A 25,106-nucleotide genomic window follows, 5' to 3' on the forward strand; every position below is an offset into this window, starting at 1 on the left:
TTGACTTTGTTCAATGTGCTTCCCCTATTCAAAACTCAGTTTTCCCAACAGTAAAATAAAGACATAGGATTATATTCCAGTCCATTAAACATTTATTAAGCATATATCATGTGCAAGATTCTGTGATAGAACTGGGGACAAAAATGAAATGATTTTAGCCCTCAGATAACTTATATTCTATCGTATGGATAGCTTAGGAGGAAGGCTATTCATGTGTGCCATATATACATATATACAGGTATATATAATACAGGATCAATTGGAGAAAGAAGAGAACCCTAATGATATAGAGGAATTAAATAATGTTTCACAAAGGAGGTACAACATGAAAGTAGCCTGGATGACCTCTAAGCTCCCTCCTAACTCTAACATTTTATGAATTAGTATTTCTCCACTGATATTCTGCTTCATCATGGTGTAGAAAAAACCTTGGGCTTCTTTTTTTTTTTTTTTTGGTGAGGCCATTAGAGTCAAGTGACCTACCCAGGGTCACAAAACTAGTAAATATTAAGTGTCTGAGGTCAAATTTGAACTCAGGTCCTCCTAAACTCCAGGGCCAGCGCAAATTTTAAGTTTCTCAAAGGCTAGGCTAGGAGAGCACAAACTTTAGCAGGTTCTAAGAAACTGGGAAGGCTACGGGCATAGACATAGTGATAAACTATAATCAAATTCATGCACAAGTCAAAACATCATTGGTTCTCTTTGAGAATGAAAGATGAACAATAATTTGTGTTGTCTAGCTAAGTAGGAAGAGCGTAAATCATGAGGTTGCCAAAGTGTAAGTGGATTTTTTGACTAGAACAAATCTTAAAAGACTGCTAAATTAAAGAGTCTTTGTGATATTGAAATATTAAAGTATATAATTTTTATAACCAACGTGAGTTCATGTGAGTGTGGATATTTCCTCCTCTGGTAGAGATTAGAACCCATTTATACCTTCTTAGCTTGTGTTATTCTTCTCTATATAATTTTGTAAAAACTTGCGCTAGGTGGCGCAGTGGATAGAGCATCAGCCTTGAATTCAGGAGGACCCGAGTTCAAATGTGGTCTCAGACACTTAACACTTCCTAGCTGTGTGACCCTGGGCAAGTCACTTAACCTCAGCCTCAGGAAAAAAAAAAGAAAAAAAAAAACTTGCACTAGGGGCTCACCAGCCAAACTGAAGGCCTTTTTCTAGATGTCCTAACATTGCACAGATATTAGTGTATGATATAAGTTGTCTATCTTTCCCTCTCATTATGTAACTGATTTTTTTTTTATCATTAATCTTTCTACTGCTTCTCTTATGCAATTTTTCATTACTCACTTATGGGTATAAGTAACTTATTACCAATAAGGAACAGGAAGAATATCAATTATACTTGCTACATAGCTTGCTCACCTCCTTTTCTCTTTCTGGTTATTTCCTTTATTCTGCTATTCCTCCAATTATTTATTGATAACATGTTGGGTCAGGACTACTTTATTTTGATCTTTGAATCCCTGGCACTTAGCACAAAACCTTGCATATGTTAGCTACTTAATACATGTTTAATGGAATGGATTGCAAAGCAATACATAGCCCTTATTTTATCAGGGCAGAAATAGATTTTTGGGCAGGGAAAGTGACATTTCTAAAGCCATATAACTAGTTTATTACACTAGGTTCATGTTCCATTGCTTTTCATTATTTATAAGTATGTTATTACATGAATAGTGAGCCATAAACATCAACAGAAGAATGAAGGTTGATACTAAAACATGGGTTTTTGCTTCAAGGAAAAACTTGGGACATATATATATATATATATATCTGCCCAAAAGGCATTTTTTTATCCACTTTTTTCTCTGTGTGCATAGATAGGCAGAACTTTTGAATGATTATGGATTTTACCTTTAGTACATAATTACTGATTGCAGTATTTTAGGACTTGGTGCAGTCAATATAATGGCATCTGAAAACAGGAGTATCTGGAAGATTTCACTATCTTTAAGCAGTATCTGACTTAGTTACTGCATTGGACAATCCCCATGACAGTGACAAACATTTCTGACAAGAATAAGCCTCTCTGTTTTAAATCTTGCTTGACATTAGTGATTGGAGGATCACTAAGCAAAGTTATCTCTTTTGTTACATCTTTCAAATAATCTTGTTTGGGTTTAACATATGCTTGGGGGACCCCTTGTTGGAAGCAAGTCTTTAAGATGGTGTTTTGCAATACCAAATCAAATATTTCTTTATGGTCAAGGAACAAAGTATCTTGTAAGTCTTGTGTCTTTTAGTCAACTGTGTGAAAATTGAAATGTGGTTCATTGTAGACTATTTTTGAAAGTGTTCCTGTTACTTTCTCAAAATATCTTTACTAAGGATGATAGTAGTGTATCTGTAGACTAATCTGGTTCAAGTTTTGAAGAGATGAGAAGTTTGTTGTATGGGTTGTTAATTAGTGATATTTTCTCCCTCGTTTTCCTTCAGTAATATTTATTTTATCTCCTCACCTCTTTCAGGTCTCTTGAGTATTGATCTTTTATATCTTCAAAATTGCCTTGCCTCCAGCCCAGACCTTTGTGTGTACCTGTGTAGTCTCCTCTAGCAACTTTTCTTATTTTTGTCTTATTTAGAGTCATTGCTACTACTTCTAGAATACCAAAGTGGTGGTTTCATTGTAATTGGTAGAAAAAAGTTTATTACTGAAATCTTATCAGATCTTTTCCATTTTTAGTCTTTGTTGTCCTTCTAGCTTCATCTTGGAATGTTCACAGTATGATCTGGTTTTAATTGGGTTACTTGCCTGTGCTTTCAGTAATCTTATTTTTCCTTCTCTTGCTTCACACTATTTGATTATGCATCACAATGTATTGACAAATTTTACTGATGACTTTTGTTTTTAAGCCTCAGTCATTTCTGAAAATATAACTCCTTATCCTATACTGAATCCTCTTTGGCAATCAACACACTCTTCCCATACCTTTAAAACAGCAATCCAAATTAGCAAAACCAATTGAGTAAATCTAATGTCATGTGCCAAGTTCTGCACAGGGAATTTCTTTTTTGCTAAGAGGTATATGGTCTGTAACAGTATCACTAGGTCAAAGACTAAGAACAGTTTACTGTTTTTTTCTCATATAATTCCAAATTGTTTTCTAGAATTGTTAGACCAATTCAGAACTGCACCAACAGGGTTGCAGAGTATTTTGTCTTTTGATTACTTTTCCAAAATCAACTATTTTCATTTTATATCACTTTTGCTACTTTGGAAGATAAAATCTTAGAGTTGTTTTAATTTGCATTTTTCTTGTTAGTGATTTTTCATATTGTTGTTGTCTTTTTGCGATTCTTCTTCTGAAAGTTATTCTTTCACATCCTTTGATCATTTATCTATTGGGGAATAACTCTTGATTATCATAGCTCAAAGTTACTCAAAATATTACAATATTAAATGTACTCTCTACATACAGCTCATTATTCCTATTACATAGAAATGACTTATCCCTTAATTCATGACACACTACTTTCAAAGACTTAAATAACATATTGTAAGTCATAATGTTTATTATACTTTAGTATGTTTACATATATAAGCATATGTTATTTATATATACATCTATATGTACTGATGCTATATATGTGTGTATATACACATATATAGTTTCAGTTAGTTTATATACTATGTGTGTAAGTATATGTATGCATATACTTACACACATAGTATATAAAGTAAAAGGTTCTCCTCTTTGCTGATGTCAGTTCTTCATTTATGTCCTCAAACCCTTCTTCAATATATTGCGTGCCTAATCATTCCTTCTGTCTCATCTTGAATCTTTCTTTTGTTCTTGCTTCCTCTCTTTCCACTCCAATTAAGTCTTTGACTCTGTCCAAAGTCTCACTATCAAAGGCTTTCATATTCTAAAGAAATCTTTCCTGGGCTCTGTTTCCCTTTCAAAATATTGTTCTATACCTATCTTTGCCTTCATTGCTACATAAGAGTAGCCTATAAATATAGGTTTGCTGCATCTATTTTCTTACCATGATCCACTCTTCAAGCCTTTGAAATCTGGTTTCCAAGCTCATCATTCTATTGATACTGTTCTTTTCAGTGGCTTCTTGGTTGCTAAATCCAATGTCCTTTCTCAGTTTCTTATTATACTTGGTTAGTTCCTCAGGTCTGGAAAACTCTCTCTTTCTTCATCTTTGCACTATTAGATTCTTAGGTTCCTGCAAAGCATAGTTTTGACACAAATCAATGTAGAACAGCTTTCCTGATATTGCAATGATTAATTCTGTCCTTTTTACCTTCCACACATTGTTTTGCATTTGCTTTGTAAAACTTTTATTTATATTAATTGTATATATACTATTTCTCATCCAGGAGAATGTCTCCTTAAAGGCAACAACATAGATTTATCTCTGAGTGCCTAACATAGTGCCTGGCATATAATAGGTACTCAGGGAATGCTTGTTGAGATAAACTGATTATTTGACACTGTTAAACATCCCTTCTTGGATATCTTTCTTTGCCTTGACTTCCTTACTTTTTCCTGGTCCTCTTATCTGAGTACTATTTATGGACCCCTTTGCCAATTCATATTCTTTTTCCTATACACTAATCATGGATGCTCTACCCCTCATCTAGACTATCTTTTTAATCCTTTGCCTTTTCTTTTTATTCCTTCTTCTCTCCCTCCCATCCCACTATGGTTTCAATTATCTCCTCTTTGTAAATGACTCCCAAATCTACATATCTGGCCCTCACCTCTCCCCTGAACACTACTTCCACTTATTCAACTGCCTGGATGTTTTGGTCACACCTCATATTTAATATATTCTGTATGAAAGTTCCTATGTTTCCCCATTAAACCAACCACCATTCTTCTAAACATAGTAACCCCTAAATAAATGCTTGCTAACTTGGGTTATCAAGGACTGAAGTGTAAGAAAAATCCTTTGGAAACTAAAATGCTGGAGAAATATGAATGATTGAATATCACTGCCTTACTTCACTGCATATTGCCCATTTCCCTGCTCTTTCAACAATTTCTGCCAATTATGCCAAATATCCCCAAAAAGACAATAGTAAATGCTAAATCAGGGTTTTCTCTCACAATGATCCTCAATCTTGGAATTTAAAAGTGGGAACCATCTCTATTAGAACCCCAGTCCTTCAGAGAATATTTGGAAATATGTATTTATGGTGAATTGCAGCAATTGATCTGGAAAAGAAGGTTGGGGCCAGAGCATAGAAAACCTTGAATGTTAAGGCAAGATGCTCAGTATTGATTCTTTTTTTTAAATAGTATTTTATTTTTCCAAATACATGTAAAGATAGTTTTCAACATTCATGTTTGTAAGACTTTAGTGTTTCAAATTTTTCTCCCTCTTTCCCTTACCTCTATCCTCCTGAAGAGTGCAAGCAATCTGATATAGATTAAACATATGCAATCCTTTTAAACATATTTATGTATTTATTATCTTGTACAAGAAAAATCAGAACAAAAAGGGAAAAACCAAGAGAAAGAAAAAGCAAATAAAGAAAAAAGGTGAAAATATTATGCTTGAATCCATATTCAGTCTCCATGGTTCTCTCTCTGGCATTTTCCATCATCAGACTTGATTCTTTAGGCAAAAGAGAGCAAATGAAGATTTCTGAGCTAAGGAATAACTTGATGAAAGTGGCATATTAAGAAGATTAATCTGGCAGCAGTGTGCTTTAATATCTCTGATACAAAGATGTCACATAAACTACCTTTTGATCAGGAACATTCAGGGGAATTATTTTAGACAATTTTATTCCATTTAATCATAGAATTGATTCAATTGTAGAATTCAATCATTGAGTTGGAACAGCTTTCTGGATGGTCTGATTCAATTCATTTTAAACATGGTGAAAGAGGGCCTAATCAGAGTAAGTTAAAATTAATAGCTTACAATTATATAGGCTTTGACCCATGTCTAGAATGCTCTCTCTTTCTCTCTCCTTACTTCTGTTTCTTGGCTTACTTAAAGACTTAGTTGGAGTTCTGACTTCTGAAAGAGTTTCCTGATTTCCACCAAAATAAAATGATTTTCCACCTGATCTCTCACCTCTTTTCCCCTCTTCCTGATAGTGCCTTCTTGCTGAGATTATCTCCCATTTACCTCATTTATATCTTAAGTATTCATAATTGTTTGCATGTTGTCTTCCCCATTTAATGTGAGCTCTTTGAAGACAGGGGCCATGTTCTTACTTTTCTTTCTATCTCCAGCAGTTAGCTTGATGCCTGGCACAAAGTAAGTGTTTAATAAATGTCTGTTAACATACTGTCTGACACAGGTTTAAAAAACACTGTCCCCAAAATAAACCAGTGAAGTGGGAAGAGTAATTATTATTTTTTTTCTGATTTTACAAATGAAGAAACAGGCTCAGAGAGACACACCACAAGAAAGTGTCACAGATGGTATTTGAATACATATCTCTGAACCTCAAGACTCTTTTCACTTGAATAAAATCAAGAATCAAAGAAATGATGTACCACTTTCCCAGCTTCGGCAAACTTCTGTTAAGCAAATCCAGTGGCCTTTAACCTGGTCCCCAGTGATGTTTTATTAACATTTATTAATGTGTTTATTAACTACCACAAATTTGGAATACTCTCGGTGTCCTTTTAGGATCCAAGGATTGAATCGGCACAATGAGTTGAACCTCAGAAGGGTTAGAAACGCAGTATACTGATATTGGAGTCTGAGATGTTTTGGTAGAGCTGGAGGTAGGGAGGACGGTAGGCCAGTTTCAGATTAGTTAGAACCTGAGACAGTCTCCTCTTTTTTGTCACTTAAATGAAGTAGTCTATAGTTGAAATTGGAGAGCTGAATTCAAATTCTGCTGTGTTTCTTACTTCCCTTGGACAAAGCTAGACTTCGATTTTCTTGTCTGTAAAATAAGAGGGTTGGACTCAATAACTATCTTGGACTTCTCCAGATGTCTCCTATGAGCTAATTTTCCTGTTTACACGTATGTTCTTGGGCTAGGCCTTTTATTACTCAGGACCTTAGTTTTTTTTCATGTGTAAAATTATGGGGTTATACAAGATGATGTCCATGTGCCATTTTAGCTGTAGATCCAATTAATTCATCTTTTCTTTTTTTTCCCTGAGGCTGGGGTTAAGTGACTTGCCCAGGGTCACACAGCTAGGAAGTGTTAAATGTCTGAGACCAGATTTGAACTATGGTCCTCCTGAATTCAGGGCTGGTACTCTATCCACTGCACCACCTAGCTGCCCCAATTCATCTTTTCTTTCCTTCAGAAACAAAAGGAAGCCCTCACCTTCATTCTTTATCTTTGACTATTAGTCTCACTTGAACAGCATTAGCATTTTCTTAGAACATTAAAAATGGTATCTTACAAATACCTCATTATTGATCTCCTCCTAAAAGCTGATGATCTGTATTAACAGAACAGTGTTCTCTCAAGGGGTGCATAATCAATCATCGTTCTCATCAACATCCAGCTCCTAACTGCGTGTCTTTCCTGGTGGGAGAATCTCTTAGACATAGGCCTCACTTGCCTTCTGGGAGCTCACCCCAAGTTAACTGTGTACGGTACTTGCTCACTTTCCAATGGGCCTTTCCCACTTATTTTCTCATTTTATTCCCACCAGTACTTCTCCAGATGAGCAGACCGGAATAAAATGATAAACAAAACAAGGCACATCCGCAAAAATGTTTACACTGTAGACAGGCCAAGGTCAGATGCCCTCTGGAAGTGGAGTAGGAGGGTTCATGAGGAAGGTTAATGTGGAATTGGGCAGCGTGGGGAGGCAGCAGGCTGGGGAGCAGGGAGTGAGATTCAGGTCCTTCTTCCCAAGTAGGTCAGCCTCCCGCCCGGCCAAGCTGATTTCTTTTTGCCTTTCTATTCCAAATCATCCAACAACGTTTTTAATGCTCCTCAATGCAACCTGATGTACTTGGCACTAGGGATAGACAAATGAAAAGGCTGATGACCTCAGGAAGCTGATATCCTTCCAAGGAGAACCTAATTTTTAAAAAGATAAAATACACCCATAATCTGAGGAGTAGAGGAAGCAAGCACTGGTAAAAAGGGGGTCAGGGAAGGCTTCTGGTAGGAGATAAGTACGTGCATTCCGGAGTGTGCGTGTGTGTGTGTGTGAGAGTGTATATGGTGTGTGTGTGTGTGTCGTGTGTGTGTGTGTGTGTGTGCGCCAAGGAGCAAGATTTCAGTGCACATTGGGGGAAACCTCAAGTAGGTCAATCTAGCTGGAATACATAATAGAAGGGGGGGGTGCCTGTAACAGCACCCAGCACAGAATAAACATTTTAAAAAGGTTTCCTTCGATTATAAGAAATGACTGGACCGAGTCAGAGACCTCGGGACCAAAGCTCTGCTCGTGCTCCGGAGCTCATCAGGCGAGATCCAGGGACCGTGGGACTGACAGCTGGAAGCGTCCTCCGAGGTCAGGCGGCGCGACCCCCGAGATTTCTCCCGGAGGGCTCCGGCGCGGCTTTTGGTCCAGAGCACGGATTGGGATGCTGCGACTGCGGTACCGTGGCGGCTCTAGGCGCGGGTGCGCATCTCTGGAGCACAGAGACTTCACCCCCGCTGCCTCCCCCGCAATAGCAATTCTCTGCAGACGAGGAGGGCGGGCTGGGCGGAAGCGGGGGGCCGGGGTTGCGGAGAGCCCTCTCAGGCTCAGGCCCGAGGTCCAGGTAGCCTCGCTTTGGCGTCAGGTCCGCGGCGCGCGCCCCCCATGGGGATCCGCCCCCGCCCTGCGCGCCCCTCCCCCCGCCTCCTCCCCCGCCTCCCCCGCGGTGGGCCGAGCCGCATCCCCCGGCTCTCGGGCTCAAAGCGGCGCGCTGATTGGCTGGGAGGCGCGCGAGTGACGCGCGTGGCGTCGCCTCCCCTGCGCGCGCCGATCCTGCCGGGCGGCACTGGCGCCTCAGTCAGCTGAGCGCGCCGCCGGAGCTGGAGTCATCATCTCCGCAGCTACAGCTGCTGCTAGAACCGTGTGAAGAGGGACCCAGGCTGCCGGCTCCCCGCTGTCCCCCAGCTCCCCGCCATGGCCCCCATTGGACTCAAAGCGGTGGTCGGAGAAAGTAAGAGTGCCCCTCCCCCTTTTATTCCATCGATTTCCAAGACAGGCCGGGGGCTCGGAGGGTGGGAAGGGTGGCTCTTTCTTCTCTTCTTCTCGGGACGGGGCTGGGGACCGAAGGAGTGGGTCAATCCGCAGAGTCGGGGGCGGGGGGCTCGGTCCTCGGATGCTGCGCGGTGGGCACTGCGGCTGCGCCGGCCCGCCTCCCTTTTCCATAGTGGAGACAGTCGGAAAGGAGCGCTAGGGTAGAATTTGAGGCGGGGGCGGGGACGACCCTCGGAGCAGCCGTGGAATCCCGACATCCGAGATGTCTGCTGAGCAGCGGCTCTTAGCAGCCCTGCGGTGCTGCTGGCTCCGGCGGGAGCGATGGGTGGCGCTTAGCAGGGAGCGTCCCCGTTATAAAACTGCCCCGCGGCTGAGGTGGCTGAAAATAGAGGTGGCTGGTCTCCACGGGAGAAACCCGGGCGTCAGCTCCTCCCTCCCTGCCCCCTCGTGTCCGCGCTGCCCGGGGAAGAGACCTCTCCGCTCTAATCCTGCCAGCCCGGTGCACTGAGCTTTCCTGGCGACAGCATCTCTCCTCCTGCCCCCCCTCCCCTTCGTGTCTGTTTCTCCGCTGCCTCTCTTGGGATCCGCCCAGCCTCTGCCCCGGCCATTCGTGTCTGTGTCAGCGATTCCCAGGTCCCTTGTATCGGAGCTTTTCTCGGACTGACACCATCCCCCCGCTGTCCCCTCCCAGTCTCTCTCCCAGCCTCCTTCCCGGGAGAAAATCCTCCCCTCCGAGCCCGTCTAAGACGAAATGCTTCTCCCTCTAACCCCCTCCCTCCTGTTTCCTAAAGAAAAAAAAATTAGTGGGGAATCGTGATCTGAGAGATCACAGTCGCAGCCTCCCCCTCCTTCCCCTTGCACTGGTCTGGGGCATATATAATAGCCTGCCGTTATCTCTGGCGAGGCTGCAGAGGGAACCACCTGGGATTAGCACCGCGGAGAAACAGAAAAAAAAAAAAAGGCTCCCCCCAAACAACTAGGCCCTCTCCTCTTATTTCGGCATCAAGGAAGGCACCTCTTCAGAGCCCTCACCCTTCGTTAGCTCCCGGAGGAGAGGAGCTGGGAGGCTCTTTTCTGGTGGCTTTTTCTTGCAGTGCTGACGGGAGCATCTGCAGTCTGCAGTCTCTCTGGCAGGTCAGAGACTGGACAAATCCACCCATTGTAGATAGGGCAACCACAGCTGTGTGGAAGAAATTAATTTCTTTATTATAGACTTTTTCACTGATTATTTGACCGAGAAGGATAACTTTTTAGTGTTTTGGGGGGCTTATGCATTTTTGGTGATATGTGACAGTGGAAAGCAGTTCTGCAAGGCACAGTATCATGGTGATAAATATTTTTAAGTGTGTCGAAAAATAGGTTTTGAAGAGCATTTTGTTAGTCTTGATACCAGATAAGGATTATGTTGTGCCTCAAACACTAACTGTGCAGAGAAATGGAATCTGAGATGTGACTTTGTAAAGAGAAGAAATGAGACAAAAATGGTGGAAGACTGTGTTTCTTTTCTAGGGATTCTCTCCATATGTGGTCCCCTCATTTTAAATGAATACCAGTACAGTGGATTATATATTTTATTCTAGTTTTCTTTTTCAATTATACGTATTTACTTCCACAAAATTATTTGATGCTGTATTTTAAATTGCCATACTTAATTACTAGAAATGTGAATTAAAGACAAATTGAACCACCAGAAATTCTTATTATAACTAATATTTTTTCTTTCCTTTCTACTCTGCTTTTCCTTTAAACCCAAGATTGTACATATAGACATACCCTATTAGGTTTATTTTTGTAAAATCTAACATTATAGCTAAGAGTGACCAATTCTCTCATTCTTTTATATTTCAATTCTCAATTCTCAAGGCCCATGGAGGTCTAGTGACTTATTTCAATATGCAACTCTGTAAAATGCTAATAAATTTTAACATTTTAGTAACTTTTCTCTGGGGTTCTATGGACGAATTCAAACTATATGCACTACTTCTGTATTTTTAAAAAAATTTGTTAGAAAATAATAAAAGAATGCAGACTATATTTCATCTACTGTCAGTGTTGATGTTCTAATACTGTAGTTGCTAATACCATTAAAAGCAATCTTTTCATCCCTTTAATTAAAAGGTTCATTAGTCATGGCTCCCATATAGTTCTTCATAATTTTTTGTTTAGCCTTTGAAACAAATGTGAAGAAAAAATTTCCAATAGTCATATACATTTTTCAGTGAATCAAAAAATGAAATAATATTTTGTTTAGTAAGTGAGTAAATGGATGTATATACATGTCAGTCCTCTTCAGTATAACAGATGAGTTAGATTTTGACAAATTTCTTTCCCCCTTACATGATAATATTTGTAAATTTTGGCTTCCCTTCATGGTCAAGTTGACTACTTATTTTGATTCTAGAAAGAGAAGTCTGAAATGAAAACAAACACATAATTAACAATATTTCTCTGAGATAAGATTTCTTCTTTGGCAGTAATTCCAGATCTAACCAAAATTAGTGGAAAACTGGACAAAATGATGAGTGAACAGTATGCAAATAGATTGGAAGCTTGGATACTTGGGTTCCATTCTTAGTTCTACTAACTTGGTATAGTCAATTGAGTTTAGAATTTGTAAGTATAAGAAATAGGTTTTAATCCTGGTTCTTCTGCATCCTAGCTATATGACCTTGGAATGTAGATTATGCCTCTATTTGGGCCCCAATTTCCACATAAATAATTTAGATGCTTCTCATTATCTATAAACTAACTATAAATTGAATGTGTGACTGAGTTATATAATTTCTTTGAGGCTGTACTTTTCCTCTGAAAAACAGATAATAATCCTTACAGTTTTCCTTGTAGGAATAACATGTGAGCAAATGAAAAAGTTGAAATTTCTCTGAGACAGATCTGTTAATAAAAAACATTTTAATCACAATCTGTCTTGAAGATTGGAGCTTAACTCATTTCACCTGTTTTTCATGTCAGTGTGTTAGAAGGACATGAAGACTCCAAGATAGTTAGGTATATTTCACCTAACTTTTTAGTTGATTTCACAGGACCAGCATTTTAGGGAAAAGTGTTATGGGGCATTTAGTAGCTAGTAAGGAACAAAAATCGGAATAACTCTAGCATGGAGACTAATGATGTTACCTAGGAGGTGGGATAAAGTGGTCCTGAAGTTATGTGGGTGTTGTTAAAATATTTTTTATGATGGTGTTTAAGTATATTACATTTTATTTCATAGTTGCTAGTTACCCCCCTTCATATTATACAATAATCACCTACTTTTTGTTTGCAACTGAGAGAACATAGTTGTGGAATTCAGATACTGAAAATGTATCTGTTTTATAGAAGCTTAAAGCCCATAGAACTATAGAGATAAGAGGGAAAATTGAGGCTAAAAGCCTCTTTGGCTCTCAGAAAGAGAGCAATTAATCCTTATTTTTACAGTGTATCTTTAATAAAAATTTACATGCCGCTCCAGAAAGTACCTATGATTTAAAGTATACCAAGATATACAATTTGTATTGAATTACTATTTTCTTAACAGGTCTATTTTTTATACAGTTAAGAAGATTAATAATGAAAACTGAAATGTCAAACAACTAAGTTTGTCTTACCTGTTTTTTCAGATTTTTCTGCTTACTATATTTTCTTCACTCTCCTTTTATAAGTCTTTTTCTCATGATTTCATATTCTGTCCTTTTAGAAAATTATTTTATATCATTGGTCTTGTTTCAAATGTATTCATTGCTGCATCAGTCCCACAGTATCATAAGTCCCACGTACTTTTGATCTTATGTTAAAATATTCTTTATGAGCCCTCATTTTATTTCATATACACTCAATATAATATCTTCTTACTTTCTTGTTATTTCCTTATCCTTTAAACGCCTGAGGGCCTTCAAAATTGCTGTGAAGGATCCATGAAACCATATGTGAATCCATGAATAAACACACATGTCTTTTGTACACCAGATAAATGTCTCTTATGTATTTGTGTATTATTTTTAAATGTGCATAAGTACTATTGTGATTAACAAAATAAAAATTCATTTGAAAGTGTTACTGAATTCATAGTAACTTATTGTCGTGTATTTTTTCAATGGATACTAATTGTGCAACTTCTTATGGGCTCTTTGAAATTTTTAGACATCAGAAAATATGAGAGGTCCTTATACTTAAAAGTTGAGAACCACGGCACAAGTTTTTTTTCCTAACCATTAAACATTCTATTGTCAGGTATTCCTGTACCTCAGGAAGGGAGGGGAGGGAGGGAAGAAGGAAGGAAGGAGCATATTAAATGCTAGTTTTATATGATGTATGGTGCTAAGTGCTGTAAAAATACCATCTCATTTGATCCTCATATTAACTCTAAGAGGTAGGTGTTTGATTATTCTCATTTTACTTTTGAAGAAGGTGAGGCTGCCTAGAGATTTGAGACTTGCCCAGGTTCACAGAGTAGTTGTGTCTAAGGATTTGAACTCAGGTTTTCCTCATTCCAGACTCAATACTCTCCTCTTCTCCCCTAAAAATCATACTGTTATTTTTCTAGGTCAGTAAACTATATTGTGTTCCTAAATTTCTTTCTTTAAATTTTAATTGATATTCTTCACACTTGAATAGTTTGCATGCTTTTCTGTTGTGATTTTATCAGTCTGTATAGTTTTCATCATTTTTATGCATTAGTTTTTCATTTCTTTAAATATTTTTTTCATGTGCCTTCATATTCTAAATTGTTTTTGTTCTTGGCTTATTTTTGAAAGTTAGTAACCTTTCTTATTGTGAGGAAGAGAAAGCTAGTTTTATCCTAATCATTCCCCCCATTTCCCCAAAACTTTTAATATAATAGCATGAAGTTTAAGTGATTGTTATTTCTGTATCTCTTTGGAAGATGCTTATGTTCTTCAGGCTTTTAGCCATGTTATACTTCCTTAGGGATTAAAATAAATCCTTCTCAGCACAGTTTAAAAGCAATGTCTTTTAAAACTTTATATGTAAATAGTATTTCAGTATGTGTGATGGAAATTGAATGAAAAAATTTATCTTGCATTTACATTAACTTTCAATGAGAGTTGCAAATCATTTTTAAATGATTCTTTAGGACAAAAAAAAAAACAAAAGGAAAAAAAGATAGAGACTCTTTGAAGAAGCAGATTGCCATTGATTAATTTTAGTGGTTTTGTTAGCAGATAAGTGCATATGCATATATACATATAAACATATAGAAGAATATGCACATATGGTATCATCTATTTAATGATTAAAATTTTAATGATAAAAATCAAGAAATGTGTATTAAGCTTCTTCTGAGTACTGCAAATGAGATTCTGAGGGGATAGAAAAATTTAGATGAGACAAAATTCTGTTCAAAAGGACATTTCAGTTTAGCAGGGTAGTAAACCATAAATACTGATAACTAGAACACACAGTATTAAATGAGAAATGCATTAAAGAGTTACAAATAATGCCACCAGAGTTCTGAAAGGGAAGGTTGCTAACAGAAATCAGCAGAAGGTTTTCTGGCTGGAGAATCCAGATTGTGGGTCTAAAAAATTAGAAGGAATTCAACGGCAAAAGAGAAAGGTATTGCTATTAACCTCACATGCAAAAATTTTTTTTGAAGCACTTGGGAAATTCAAAGTTGAGGGTTGGTATTACCTGGGCATTTTAAAGTGTAAATGCATGAGCTAATGCTTTTTTAAAAAGGGTTTTGCATGTTGATGTATATTTTAAATGGTACACCAGAAAAGGTCAGGTTGGAGTTTTGTATTAGGGGATTAAAAGCTTACGTTTTAATTTTTTTTAAGTAAAATTTTACCCTTATTGAGAGTAAGACAGGGTCAGACAGGATTTAGAGGACATTAAATTTCCTAGGTACAAGTTATTCTTAGTTAACAGAAACAAAATGAAATATAAGAGATGGTGACTTACCCAATGTCATCAGTGAGTCAGTGGTAGGGCTAGGAATAGAAACCAGAGTGCCTGACTCTGCTGACTGTTGTATCTTTCTTATGTATCCTAATGTCCTTTCCTTTTTTCATCATGCTGTTTGAATGTATTATAACTCAATCTTATAATAACTTTTGTGGTTACAAAGTATTACAAATTAACTATTTGAATGGGTGCTATATGCCATAGAAGCCAAAAATCATAAAATTTGAGAATTGGAAAAGAACTCAGCAGCTCTCTCTACAACCTATACATGAAAGAAATCCTTCACTACAACATAACCATTTAATGGTGGTCCAGCGTGTGCTTGAAGACCTATAAGGACAGGGAACTCTGTTGAGAGAGAACCTTCTGGACAAATATAATTTTTATGAAGTTTTTCCTGACATCAAACCTAATTTACCTCTTTGCAACATAAACCCCATTGCTCTTGGTTCTGCTGTCTGGGCCAAATAGAACAAATTTACTACCTTTTCATACACATACCTATACCAGATATAATTGATTTTTTAAATTCAGTTTTATTTTCAGAATTTCAAATTTCCCCCCTCCCCTTGTCTCTTCCTTACCTGTTGAGAAGACAGAAAAAAACAAAGACTTACAAATATGCATAATCATGTAAAACCAATTCCCATATTAGCTGTGTCAGAAAAAAAGAAGGAAAAGGAAAATGCTTTGATGTTGTTCCGAGTCTATTATTTCTTCATCAGGAAGACATATAGTATATTTCATCATCAGCTCTTTGAAATTGTGGCTGTTCATTGCATTGATCTGAATTCCAGTCATTCAGAATTGTTGATTCTTGCAATATTATTGTAAATTCATTTTTCTCCTTGTTCTGCTCACTTCACTTTGCATCAATTTATATGTCTTCCCAGATTTTTCTGAAAGCATTTACTTCATCATTTCTTATAGAATAAGAATATTCCATCCCCTTCATATACAAAAACTATTTTAGCCTTTCTCAAATTGATGGACAATTTCTCAGTTTCCAATTTCTTTAACACTACAAAAAGCTGTGTTAAATATTTTTGTATATGTGATTCTTTTCCTCTCTCTTTTATCTTTTTGGGATATAGGCCTAGTAACAGGTCCTGGTTCAAAGGGTATGCATGGTTTAGCACCATTTTGGATATTGTTCCAAATTGGGCTGGAACAACTCCACCCCCAGCTCATTCCTATACTTATTAAGTATGATAATATCACCATGGATGGGTCTTTTTTACGGTCTTTTTCGTAGTCTAATGAAACTTATGAATCACTTCTCAGAATAATGTTTTTAAATACATAGGATTATAAAGGAAACCAATCATACTGAATTATTATCAAAATATATTTTAAAATTCATAGACCCCCACGTTAAAATCCCATGGTTTAGAGTAATGTATGGGAAAATGTTTTCAATTTGACAGAAAGGTAAAATTAAATTTCCAATTTTAATTTCCTTTTAGGGGTATATCCTGATAAGAGCATTTTTCATACTTAGATCAATTGATGTTGTTCCTAGCTTCATAAATCTATAAAACGTCTTTCATCTAAACATTTAACTTGAACTTTGTTGTTATTCAGTTGTTTCTGATTCTCCATGATCTCATTTTGAGATTTTTTTTAGTACTATGATACTAAAGTGGTTTGCCATTCCCTTTCTTTGGCTCATTTTTCAAAAGAGGAACTGAGGCCAACAGTTAAGTGACTTGCTCAAGATTACACTAGTGACCTCTAGTAAGTATCTGAGGTCAGATTTGAACTCATGAATATGAGTCTTCCTGATTCCAAGTCCAGTGCTGTTCTCTATTATGTTACCTAGTACTTAACTTGAACTAAGATGTTCAAAGAACTTGAATTCTTTTTGTGACAAGGAGGGTAGATGGGAAAGCATATGAGGCTAGTATAGGCTGTGTGGCCTTCCTAATCTTGTCTGCTTTTGACCTGTAATTTGATTGGCAAATGACTAACCATTTGAATGAGATTTATGCCAGACTTTTATCACAGTTTCAGGAATGATGAGAATCAATAAAAACAATGTATGTCAAAGCAGTTTGAGATAAATGCTCCTGTCTATGTTCAGAGTAACTGTATTACAGGAACCTTTTTTGACCCCTGGACTAAGGAGAATTAAGGTGGAAATCTTGGGCTTTATGGAATCAACAAAATAGTATATAGGAGGGATAGCTTTGGTGAGGATTTTACAAGGTATTATGCAATTTAGTTTGAGGGTTTTGCCAGCTAAATAATAAATATACTGTTTAGAGGGAAAAGAGGTGGATAGGTTGCACAAATGTGTAGAAATGTGAAGAGGGAAGAACAAATCTGGAACAAAAATTTTTTTTGGTTTCCTGCAATACAGATGGCATGAAAAGAAGTATAGGTAAATTGAAATCAATAAGTAAAATTAGGTTGGCATTATTGTGGAGGATATTAACTGCCTGGCAAAGGAGTTTATATTTTATTTCATAAATAATCGAGAACTCTTAAAGGCTTTTGAGAAGGGGAGGAATATAGACAGGTTTCACATTGGAAATATGATGGAAGCAGTGACTCCATTGGAGAGGGAGAATAGTAGAATCAGAGAGTCCACTGAAGAAGCTATTTAAAGAGGTTTCTCAAGAGGAATTAAGCTAGTAGCTGCAAGTGAATAGGAAGGAGCATTTGCAAGAGTCTATGAAGTAGAATTAATAAAACTTGGTAACTTATTGTGTTAAGTGGGTTTAATAGAGGAAAGAGTCATTTAAAATTTTGGGTCTTGGTGAGGATGTTGATGCCATTGATAGAATTAAGGATTAGAGTAGGTTGTGGGGAAAGATGATGTGATCAATTTTGTATATTTTGAGTTTGAGATGTTTGTGGGACATCCCAGTGGAAATGTTGGTAAGCAGTTAGAAATGTAGAAGTGTATTTCACAGGATTTACACTTCAAATGTAGATTTGAGAGTCCTCTTCCTTCATGTTATATTTGAAATCAGAGTTGAAGTCAGGTAGACATTTATCTAAGACTTTAAGGTTTGCAAAGCACTTTACACAATCCTTATTTCATCATTTACTCATCAGTAAGCCCTTAAGATAATTAAATAAATTATCATCCCAATTTACAGATGAGGAAACTAAAGCCCAGGAAGATTTAAGGAACCTCAGTGAAACATAGTTGGTGTCAGAGGTGGAATTTGGACTGAGGGTCTAACTGATCTGAATCTAGCATTCTATCTACTATGCCATTCTGCCCCTCGTAAATATAGAGGGAGATAAAAAAAAGGGTCTAATTCAAGCCTTGAAGAAGATACCTGCATTAAGGAACTGGAAAGAAGATGAAAGACCAGAAAAAGGAAATTGAAAGTAATAGTTTGACAGTTAGGAGTTAAGTGTTAGGGAATTCAAAAAAGGAAAGAATATCAAAAAGCCATTTCCACACTGACCATTTACTTCTCAACCTTATTTCAAATAATACCCCTTTATGAACATTTCATTCCAGCTAAACTCTATGACTAGTCATTCCCTGAACTCTTCACTTTACCTTCTACCTTCTTATACTTAGGCAAACTATTCCTCATACTTAAATTTATACTTACATATACATACATTTCTTCCTCTAAGAGTCTGTTTTCCTTCAAGGCTTTTGTGATACTATTGTGTCTGCAAAAGAGAATGTAAGGACTGAGATTGGCTTGTTTTTATCATTGTATCCTCAGCTACCAGCACAATGCTTTGCACATAGTAATAAATTATAGTTATTTGTTTACTTGGTGATGAGTCCCTTACTAGATTATAAGTTCCTTGATGGCAGGGACTGTTCTTTGACTCCTTTTGTATAGCTAGCTTATATTGGCTTAACACAATGCCTAGACCATAGTATATAGTTAATAAATGGCTGGTGAGTGATTGATTTATCTTCTTTGTCACTTAGCAACTTCTTCTTTGAGAGCTACTTCATCCATATTAATCATCCTGTCCAGATCCTGGTAGTAATAAATGATAATTATTAGAAAATTATGTTTGTTGAATAAAATTGACGTACTGAAATTGTAGTCAGTAATATTAAATACAGCAGAATGGTCAAGGAGAATGAAGACTAAGAAAAGTACCAAGTACTGGGTGTTTCTTCTCTGATGCTCCCAACAAAACTGGACCAGAAAGAAAAGTAAGTCTACTCTGTTTTCTCACTTTGTCTAAAATGGAACTCATTATCTTTCTCCTTAAACATTCCTTGTCTCCTACTTTCCTATTATTGTAGAGAGCAACACCATCTTTCCAGCCTTTCAGACTCACAACCTAAGAGTTATCCTGGACTCTTCACTATCTCTGATCTTTCATCCAATCTGTTGCCAAAGCCAGTTGATTTCATCATTGCAGCTTCTCTCAAATATACCCCCTTCTCTTCTCTGTCATTGACGCCATTCTAAGGTAGACCTTCATCACCTTTAGCCTACTTGTGGATCCTGCCTCAAGTTTCTTCCTGCTTCATCTTCCATTTAGCCACTAAAATGATTTTCCTCAAGTACAAGTTTGATCATATCACCCTTCTACTCAGTTAATTCTAGTGGCTCCATATGGCCTCCAAGATCAAATATAAAATGCTCTATTGGACTTAAAGCCCTTCATAACCTAATCTCCTATTACCTTTACAATCTTCTTATAACTTACTACCTCACATGTATTCTTCACTCCCAGTGGCACTGGCCTTTTGGCTGTTTCACGAATAAGATACTTCAACTCTGAGCACTCGGCATGCTCTCTGGTTGTCCCCCATGTCTAGAATGCTTTCTCCTCAACTATCCATACTAATATTTTTGGTTTCCTTAAGTCTTTTTTCTTCCAATTATATATACATATATATGTACATATATATATATATATCTAATTTTTAAAATTAATTTTTATAATTATAACATTTTCTTTGACAGTACATATGCATAGGTAATTTTTTTTTTTTTTACAACATTATCCCTTTTACTCCCTTCTGTTCTGAGTTTTTCCCCTCCTTCCCTCCACCTCCTCCCCTAGATGGCAGGCATTCCCATACATATTAAATATCTTATAGTATATCTTAGGTACAATATATATGTGCAGAACCGAATTTTGTTGTTGTTGTTGTTGCAAAGGAAGGATTGTATTCGCAAGGTAAAAATAATCTGGGAAGAGAAACCCAAAAAACAAAAAAACAAAAACAAAACAAAACAAAAAAACAATGCTCACAGTTTACACTCATTTCCCAGTGTTCCTTTTCTGGATGTAGCTGATTCTGTTCATCATTGATCAATTGGAATTGGATTAGCTCTTCTCTATGTTGAAGATATCCACTTCCATCAGAATACATCCTCATATAGTATCATATGGTGAAGTGTATAGTGATCCCCTAGTTCTGCTCGTTTCACTCAGCATCAGTTGATGTAAGTCTCTCCAAGCCTCTCTGTATTCCTCCTGTTGGTCATTTCTTACCGAACAATAATATTCCATAACATTCATATACCATAATTTACCCAACCATTCTCCAATTGATGGACATCCATTCATTTTCCAGTTTCTAGCCACTATGAAAAGGGCTGCCACAAACATTTTGGCACATACAGGTCCCTTTCCCTTCTTTAGTATTTCCTTGGGATATAAGCCCAGTAGTAGTACAGCTGGGTCAAAGGGTATGCACATTTTGATAACTTTTTGGGCATAATTCCAGATTGCTCTCCAGAATGGTTGGATTCTTTCACAACTCCACCAACAATGCATCAGTGTCCCAGTTTTCTCACAGCCCCTCCAACATTCATCGTTATTTGTTCCTGTGATCTTAGCCTATCTGACAGATGTGTAGTGGTATCTCAGAGTTGTCTTAATTTGCATTTCTCTGATCAATAGTGATTTGGAACACTTTCATATGAGTGGAAATAGTTTCAGTTTCATCATCTGAAAATTGTCTGTTCATATCCTTTGACCATTTATCAATTGGAGAATGGCTTGATTTCTTATAAATTAAAGTCAATTATCTATATATTTTGGAGATGAAGCCTTTATCAGAACCGTTAACTGTAAAAATGTTTTCCCAATTTGTTACTTCCCTTCTAATCTTGTTTGCATTAGTTTTGCTTGTGCAGAAACTTTTTAATTTGATGTAATCAAAATTTTCTATTTTGTGATCAATAATGGTCTCTAGTTCTCCCTTGGACACAAACTCCTTCCTCCTCCACAAGTCTGAGAGGTAAACCATCCCATGTTCCTCCAATTTATTTATGATTTCGTTCTTTATGCCTAAATCTTGGACCCATTTTGATCTTATCTTAGTATGGGGTGTTAAATGTGGGTCTGTGCCTAGTTTCTGCCATACTATTTTCCAGTTTTCCCAGCAGTTTTTGTCAAATAATGAATTCTTATCCCAAAATTTGGGATCTTTGGGTTTGTCAAACACTAAATTGCTATTTTTATTCACTATCTTGCCCTGTGAACCTAACCTATGCCACTGATCAACTAGTCTTAGCCAATACCAAATGATTTTGGTGACTGTTGCTTTATAATATAGTTCTAGATCAGGTACAGCTAGACCACCTTCATTTAATTTTTTTTTCATTACTTCCCTTGAAATTCTCTACCTTTTGTTGTTCCATATGAATTCTGTTGTTATTTTTTTCTAGGTCATTAAAATAGTTTCTTGGGAGTCTGATTGGTATAGCACTAAATAAATAGATTAGTTTAGGGAGTATTGTCATCTTAATTATATTCCAAGAGCACTGAATGTCTTTCCAATTTTTTAAATCTGACTTTATTTTTGTGGCAAGTGTTTCGTAATTTTGCTCATATAATTCCTGACTCTCCTTTGGTAGATATATTCCCAAATATTTTATACTATCAACTGTTATTTTGAATGGAATTTCTCTTTGTATCTCTTGCTGTTGGATTGTGTTGGTAATGTATAAAAATTCTGAGGATTTATGTGGATTTATTTTGTATCCTGCAACTTTGCTAAAATTCTGAATTATTTCTAATAGCTTTTTAGCAGAGTCTTTGGGGTTCTCTAAGTATACCATCATGTCATCTGCAAAGAGTGATAATTTGATTTCTTCCTTTCCTACTCTAATTCCTTGAATCTCTTTCTCGGCTCTTATTGCCAAGGCTAGAGTTTCTAGTACTATATTGAATGGTAATGGTGATAGTGGGTAACCTTGTTTCACTCCTGATCTTACAGGGAAAGGTTCTAGTTTATCGTCATTACATAAGATGTTTACTGAAGGTTTTAAATATATGCTCGTTATTACTTTAAGGAATAGTCCATTTATTCCTATACTCTCAAGCGTTTTTAGTAGGAATGGATGTTGGATTTTATCAGATGCTTTTTCTGCAGCTATTGAGATGATCATATGGTTTTTATTAATTTGATTATTAATATGGTCAATTATACTAATAGTTTTCCTAATATTAAACCAGCCCTGCATTCCTGGTATAAATCCCATAGTGTATTATCCTGGGGATGATTTTCTGAAGTCTTTTTGCTAATATTTTATTTAAGATTTTATCATCAATATTCATTAAGGAAATTGGTCTATAGTTTTCTTTCTCAGTTTTCGATCTACCTGGTTTAGGTATCAGTACCATGTCTGTGCCATACAAGGAATTTGGTAGGACTCCTTCATTCCCTATTTTTTCAAATAGTTTATATAGCATTGGAGTTAGTTGTTCTTTAAATGTTTGGTAGAATTCACATGTAAGGTTTCCTTAAGTCTTAACTAAAACTCCATCTTCTACAAGCTTCCCCAAGACAGCAAGCAGTCCGATATAGGTTATACATGTACAATTATGTTAAACATTTTTCCATGTTACATTATGAAAAAAAAATCAGAACAAAAGGGAAAAAACATGAGAATGAAAAGACAGAAAGTAAAAAAATACTGGGTTCCAGTCTGCATTCAGATTCCATAATTCTTTCTCTAGATGTGAATAGCATTTTCCATTATGAGTCTTTTGAAATTGTCTTGGGTCATTATATTGCTGAGAAGAGCTAAGTCTGACATATTTCATCATTATTGTTGTTGTTACTGTGTACAGCATTTTCTTAGTTCTGCTCATTTCACTCAGCATCAGTTTATGAAAGTCTCTCCAGACTTTTCTGAAATCTGCCTGCTCATCATTTCTTATAGAACAGTTTTCATCACATTCATATACTATAACTTATTCAGGCATTTTCCAAGTGATAGTTTTATCCACAATTTCTTATTCTTTGTCTTACACCGTTCTTTTTTCCTTTCATCCCTCTTATGTATGTATTTTTATTGGAGCCTTATCGTCTTTCTAGGTTTTCAACATCAGAGTCATCTTTCACTCTTCCAGAACTGCCTCTTTTCCATACCTAATTAATTTATGTATTTGTTGACTCTGCCTCCACAGTATTTGTTTCTTCTTTTTTAATTCACATAAATACTACCTTAGTTTTCTTGCCTAGACTTTTAAAAAAAATAAATACTATTTTATTTTCCCCAAATTTCACGTAAAAACACTTTCAAACATTAGTTTTTTAAAAATTTTGAGTTCTAGGGGCAGTGAGGTGGCGCAGTGGATCTGAGTTCAAATGTGGTCTCAGACACTTAACACTTCCTAGCTGTGTGACCCTGGGCAAGTCACTTAACCCCAGCCTCAAAAAAAAAAAAAAAAAAAAAATATATATATATATATATATATATTTTTTTTTTTTTTTTTTTTGAGTTCTAAATTACCTCCCTTCTTCCTTCCCTTCTCCTTTACTTGAGCCAATAGGAAATTTGATGTGGCTCATACACGTTCTTGCTTAGACTTTCAAAATAGCCTTCTAATTGGTCTCTCTGTATTTATACTTTCTCCTCACCAACCAATTCATCCACAGAGCTTCCAAATTGATATTTTTAAAACATAGATAATGATTGTATCACTCTCCTGCTCAAGTAGCTTCCTGTTATCCTTAGGATAAAATATAGTCTTCTATGGCATTTAAAACTCTTTACAATTCAACCCCAATCAGCTTTTCAAGATTGATTTCATTTTATCCCCTCTCATGGACTTTATATTTCCAGCTAAATTGGGGACTACTTGCTATTTACTGCATATGACATTCCTTCTCTTGCCTTTATGGGGTTGCAAGGCTGTTCTTTAAACTGGCATATTCTCCTTTCTGACTTCTGCTTTTAATTTTTCCTAGGGTGTGTGTGTGTGTGTGTGTGTGTGTGTGTGTATTTATTTCTGGAGAATGAAAGCTCCTAAAGGTCAGGGACTGTGTCTTTATATACCAGTGCCCAGAACAGTGCCTTATTTCTTATTAGATACTCAGCAAGTGCTTATTAAATTGAAAAGACTATTGGGTTTCACAATTAATAGATTGTTTGTGGCCTTGAACACAATTCTTTCAGTAGAGTGGTGGCATAAGACGCTAGATTGACCTTGGGTGAATTAGTTTACTTCTCTGAGCTTGCTTCTTTCTTATTTGTGAAATGAGGTGTGGAATTATCTGAGTTCTAAAATCCTTCACAGATAGAAATTCCACATGTGGAAATATTTCTAATTTAGTGATGTATAATAGAAGAAGGAAGAGTGGTGATAGATTAAGAGGGTATCAGTGGAAGTTTTTATAGTTGGTGATGGCTGAGTATGTAGAGAATAGAGGAAGCAATTGAAGATAAAGAAGAAAATTTCAGTGGAACAAAGTCCTTTGGGAGTTGGGAAGAAATGTATGGAGGACTTTGCCTTACTAAGAGGGAGGGACAGCTTATCTTTTGAGACTGATGAAAAGAAGATAGGTGAAAAGAGTATTTTGAGGTGTGGAGGAGAAAGATGATGAAGCATGTGCCCAATGACTTTCATTCTTCCCGGGAAAATAGAAATCAAGGTCATCTGCTAAAATAAGGAGTTTGGGAGCTTGAAGATAAATAGAATTACTATGTAACTGGTGAAGGCACAATTGAGATCAAATAGCATGAACATGTTATAGACCAAACCTAAGTTTATGACTACTTCCAGCAGTACTTGATGGTGCTAAGAAAGGCAGATGGTGAGAGATGAACCAGAGTTGGCAGTTAATAGGGCAGGAACATTAGAAGGACTATAGAGCATTCAAAGGTGAA

The 25,106-nt window shown here is 36.7% G+C and overlaps 1 protein-coding gene across 3 annotated transcripts in view; it reads left to right on the forward strand.

Moving 5' to 3' along the window:
• Window positions 1-8,897: 8,897 nt before the first annotated feature.
• Window positions 8,898-25,106, forward strand: part of STXBP1 (syntaxin binding protein 1) — a 96,117-nt gene continuing 79,908 nt past the window's right edge. For 2 of the 3 annotated variants that reach the window (XM_074293692.1, XM_074293691.1), the window contains exon 1: window positions 8,899-9,067. In XM_074293692.1, coding sequence (XP_074149793.1) covers window positions 9,031-9,067 — 37 coding nt within the window. In that variant the 5' untranslated portion in view covers window positions 8,899-9,030. Of the gene's footprint in view, window positions 9,068-25,106 lie in introns of all 3 variants that reach the window. The other variant, XM_074293693.1, reaches the window with a different exon arrangement.

Source organism: Sminthopsis crassicaudata, chromosome 2 (assembly GCF_048593235.1).
Source record: "Sminthopsis crassicaudata isolate SCR6 chromosome 2, ASM4859323v1, whole genome shotgun sequence".
Lineage (NCBI taxonomy): Eukaryota > Metazoa > Chordata > Mammalia > Dasyuromorphia > Dasyuridae > Sminthopsis > Sminthopsis crassicaudata.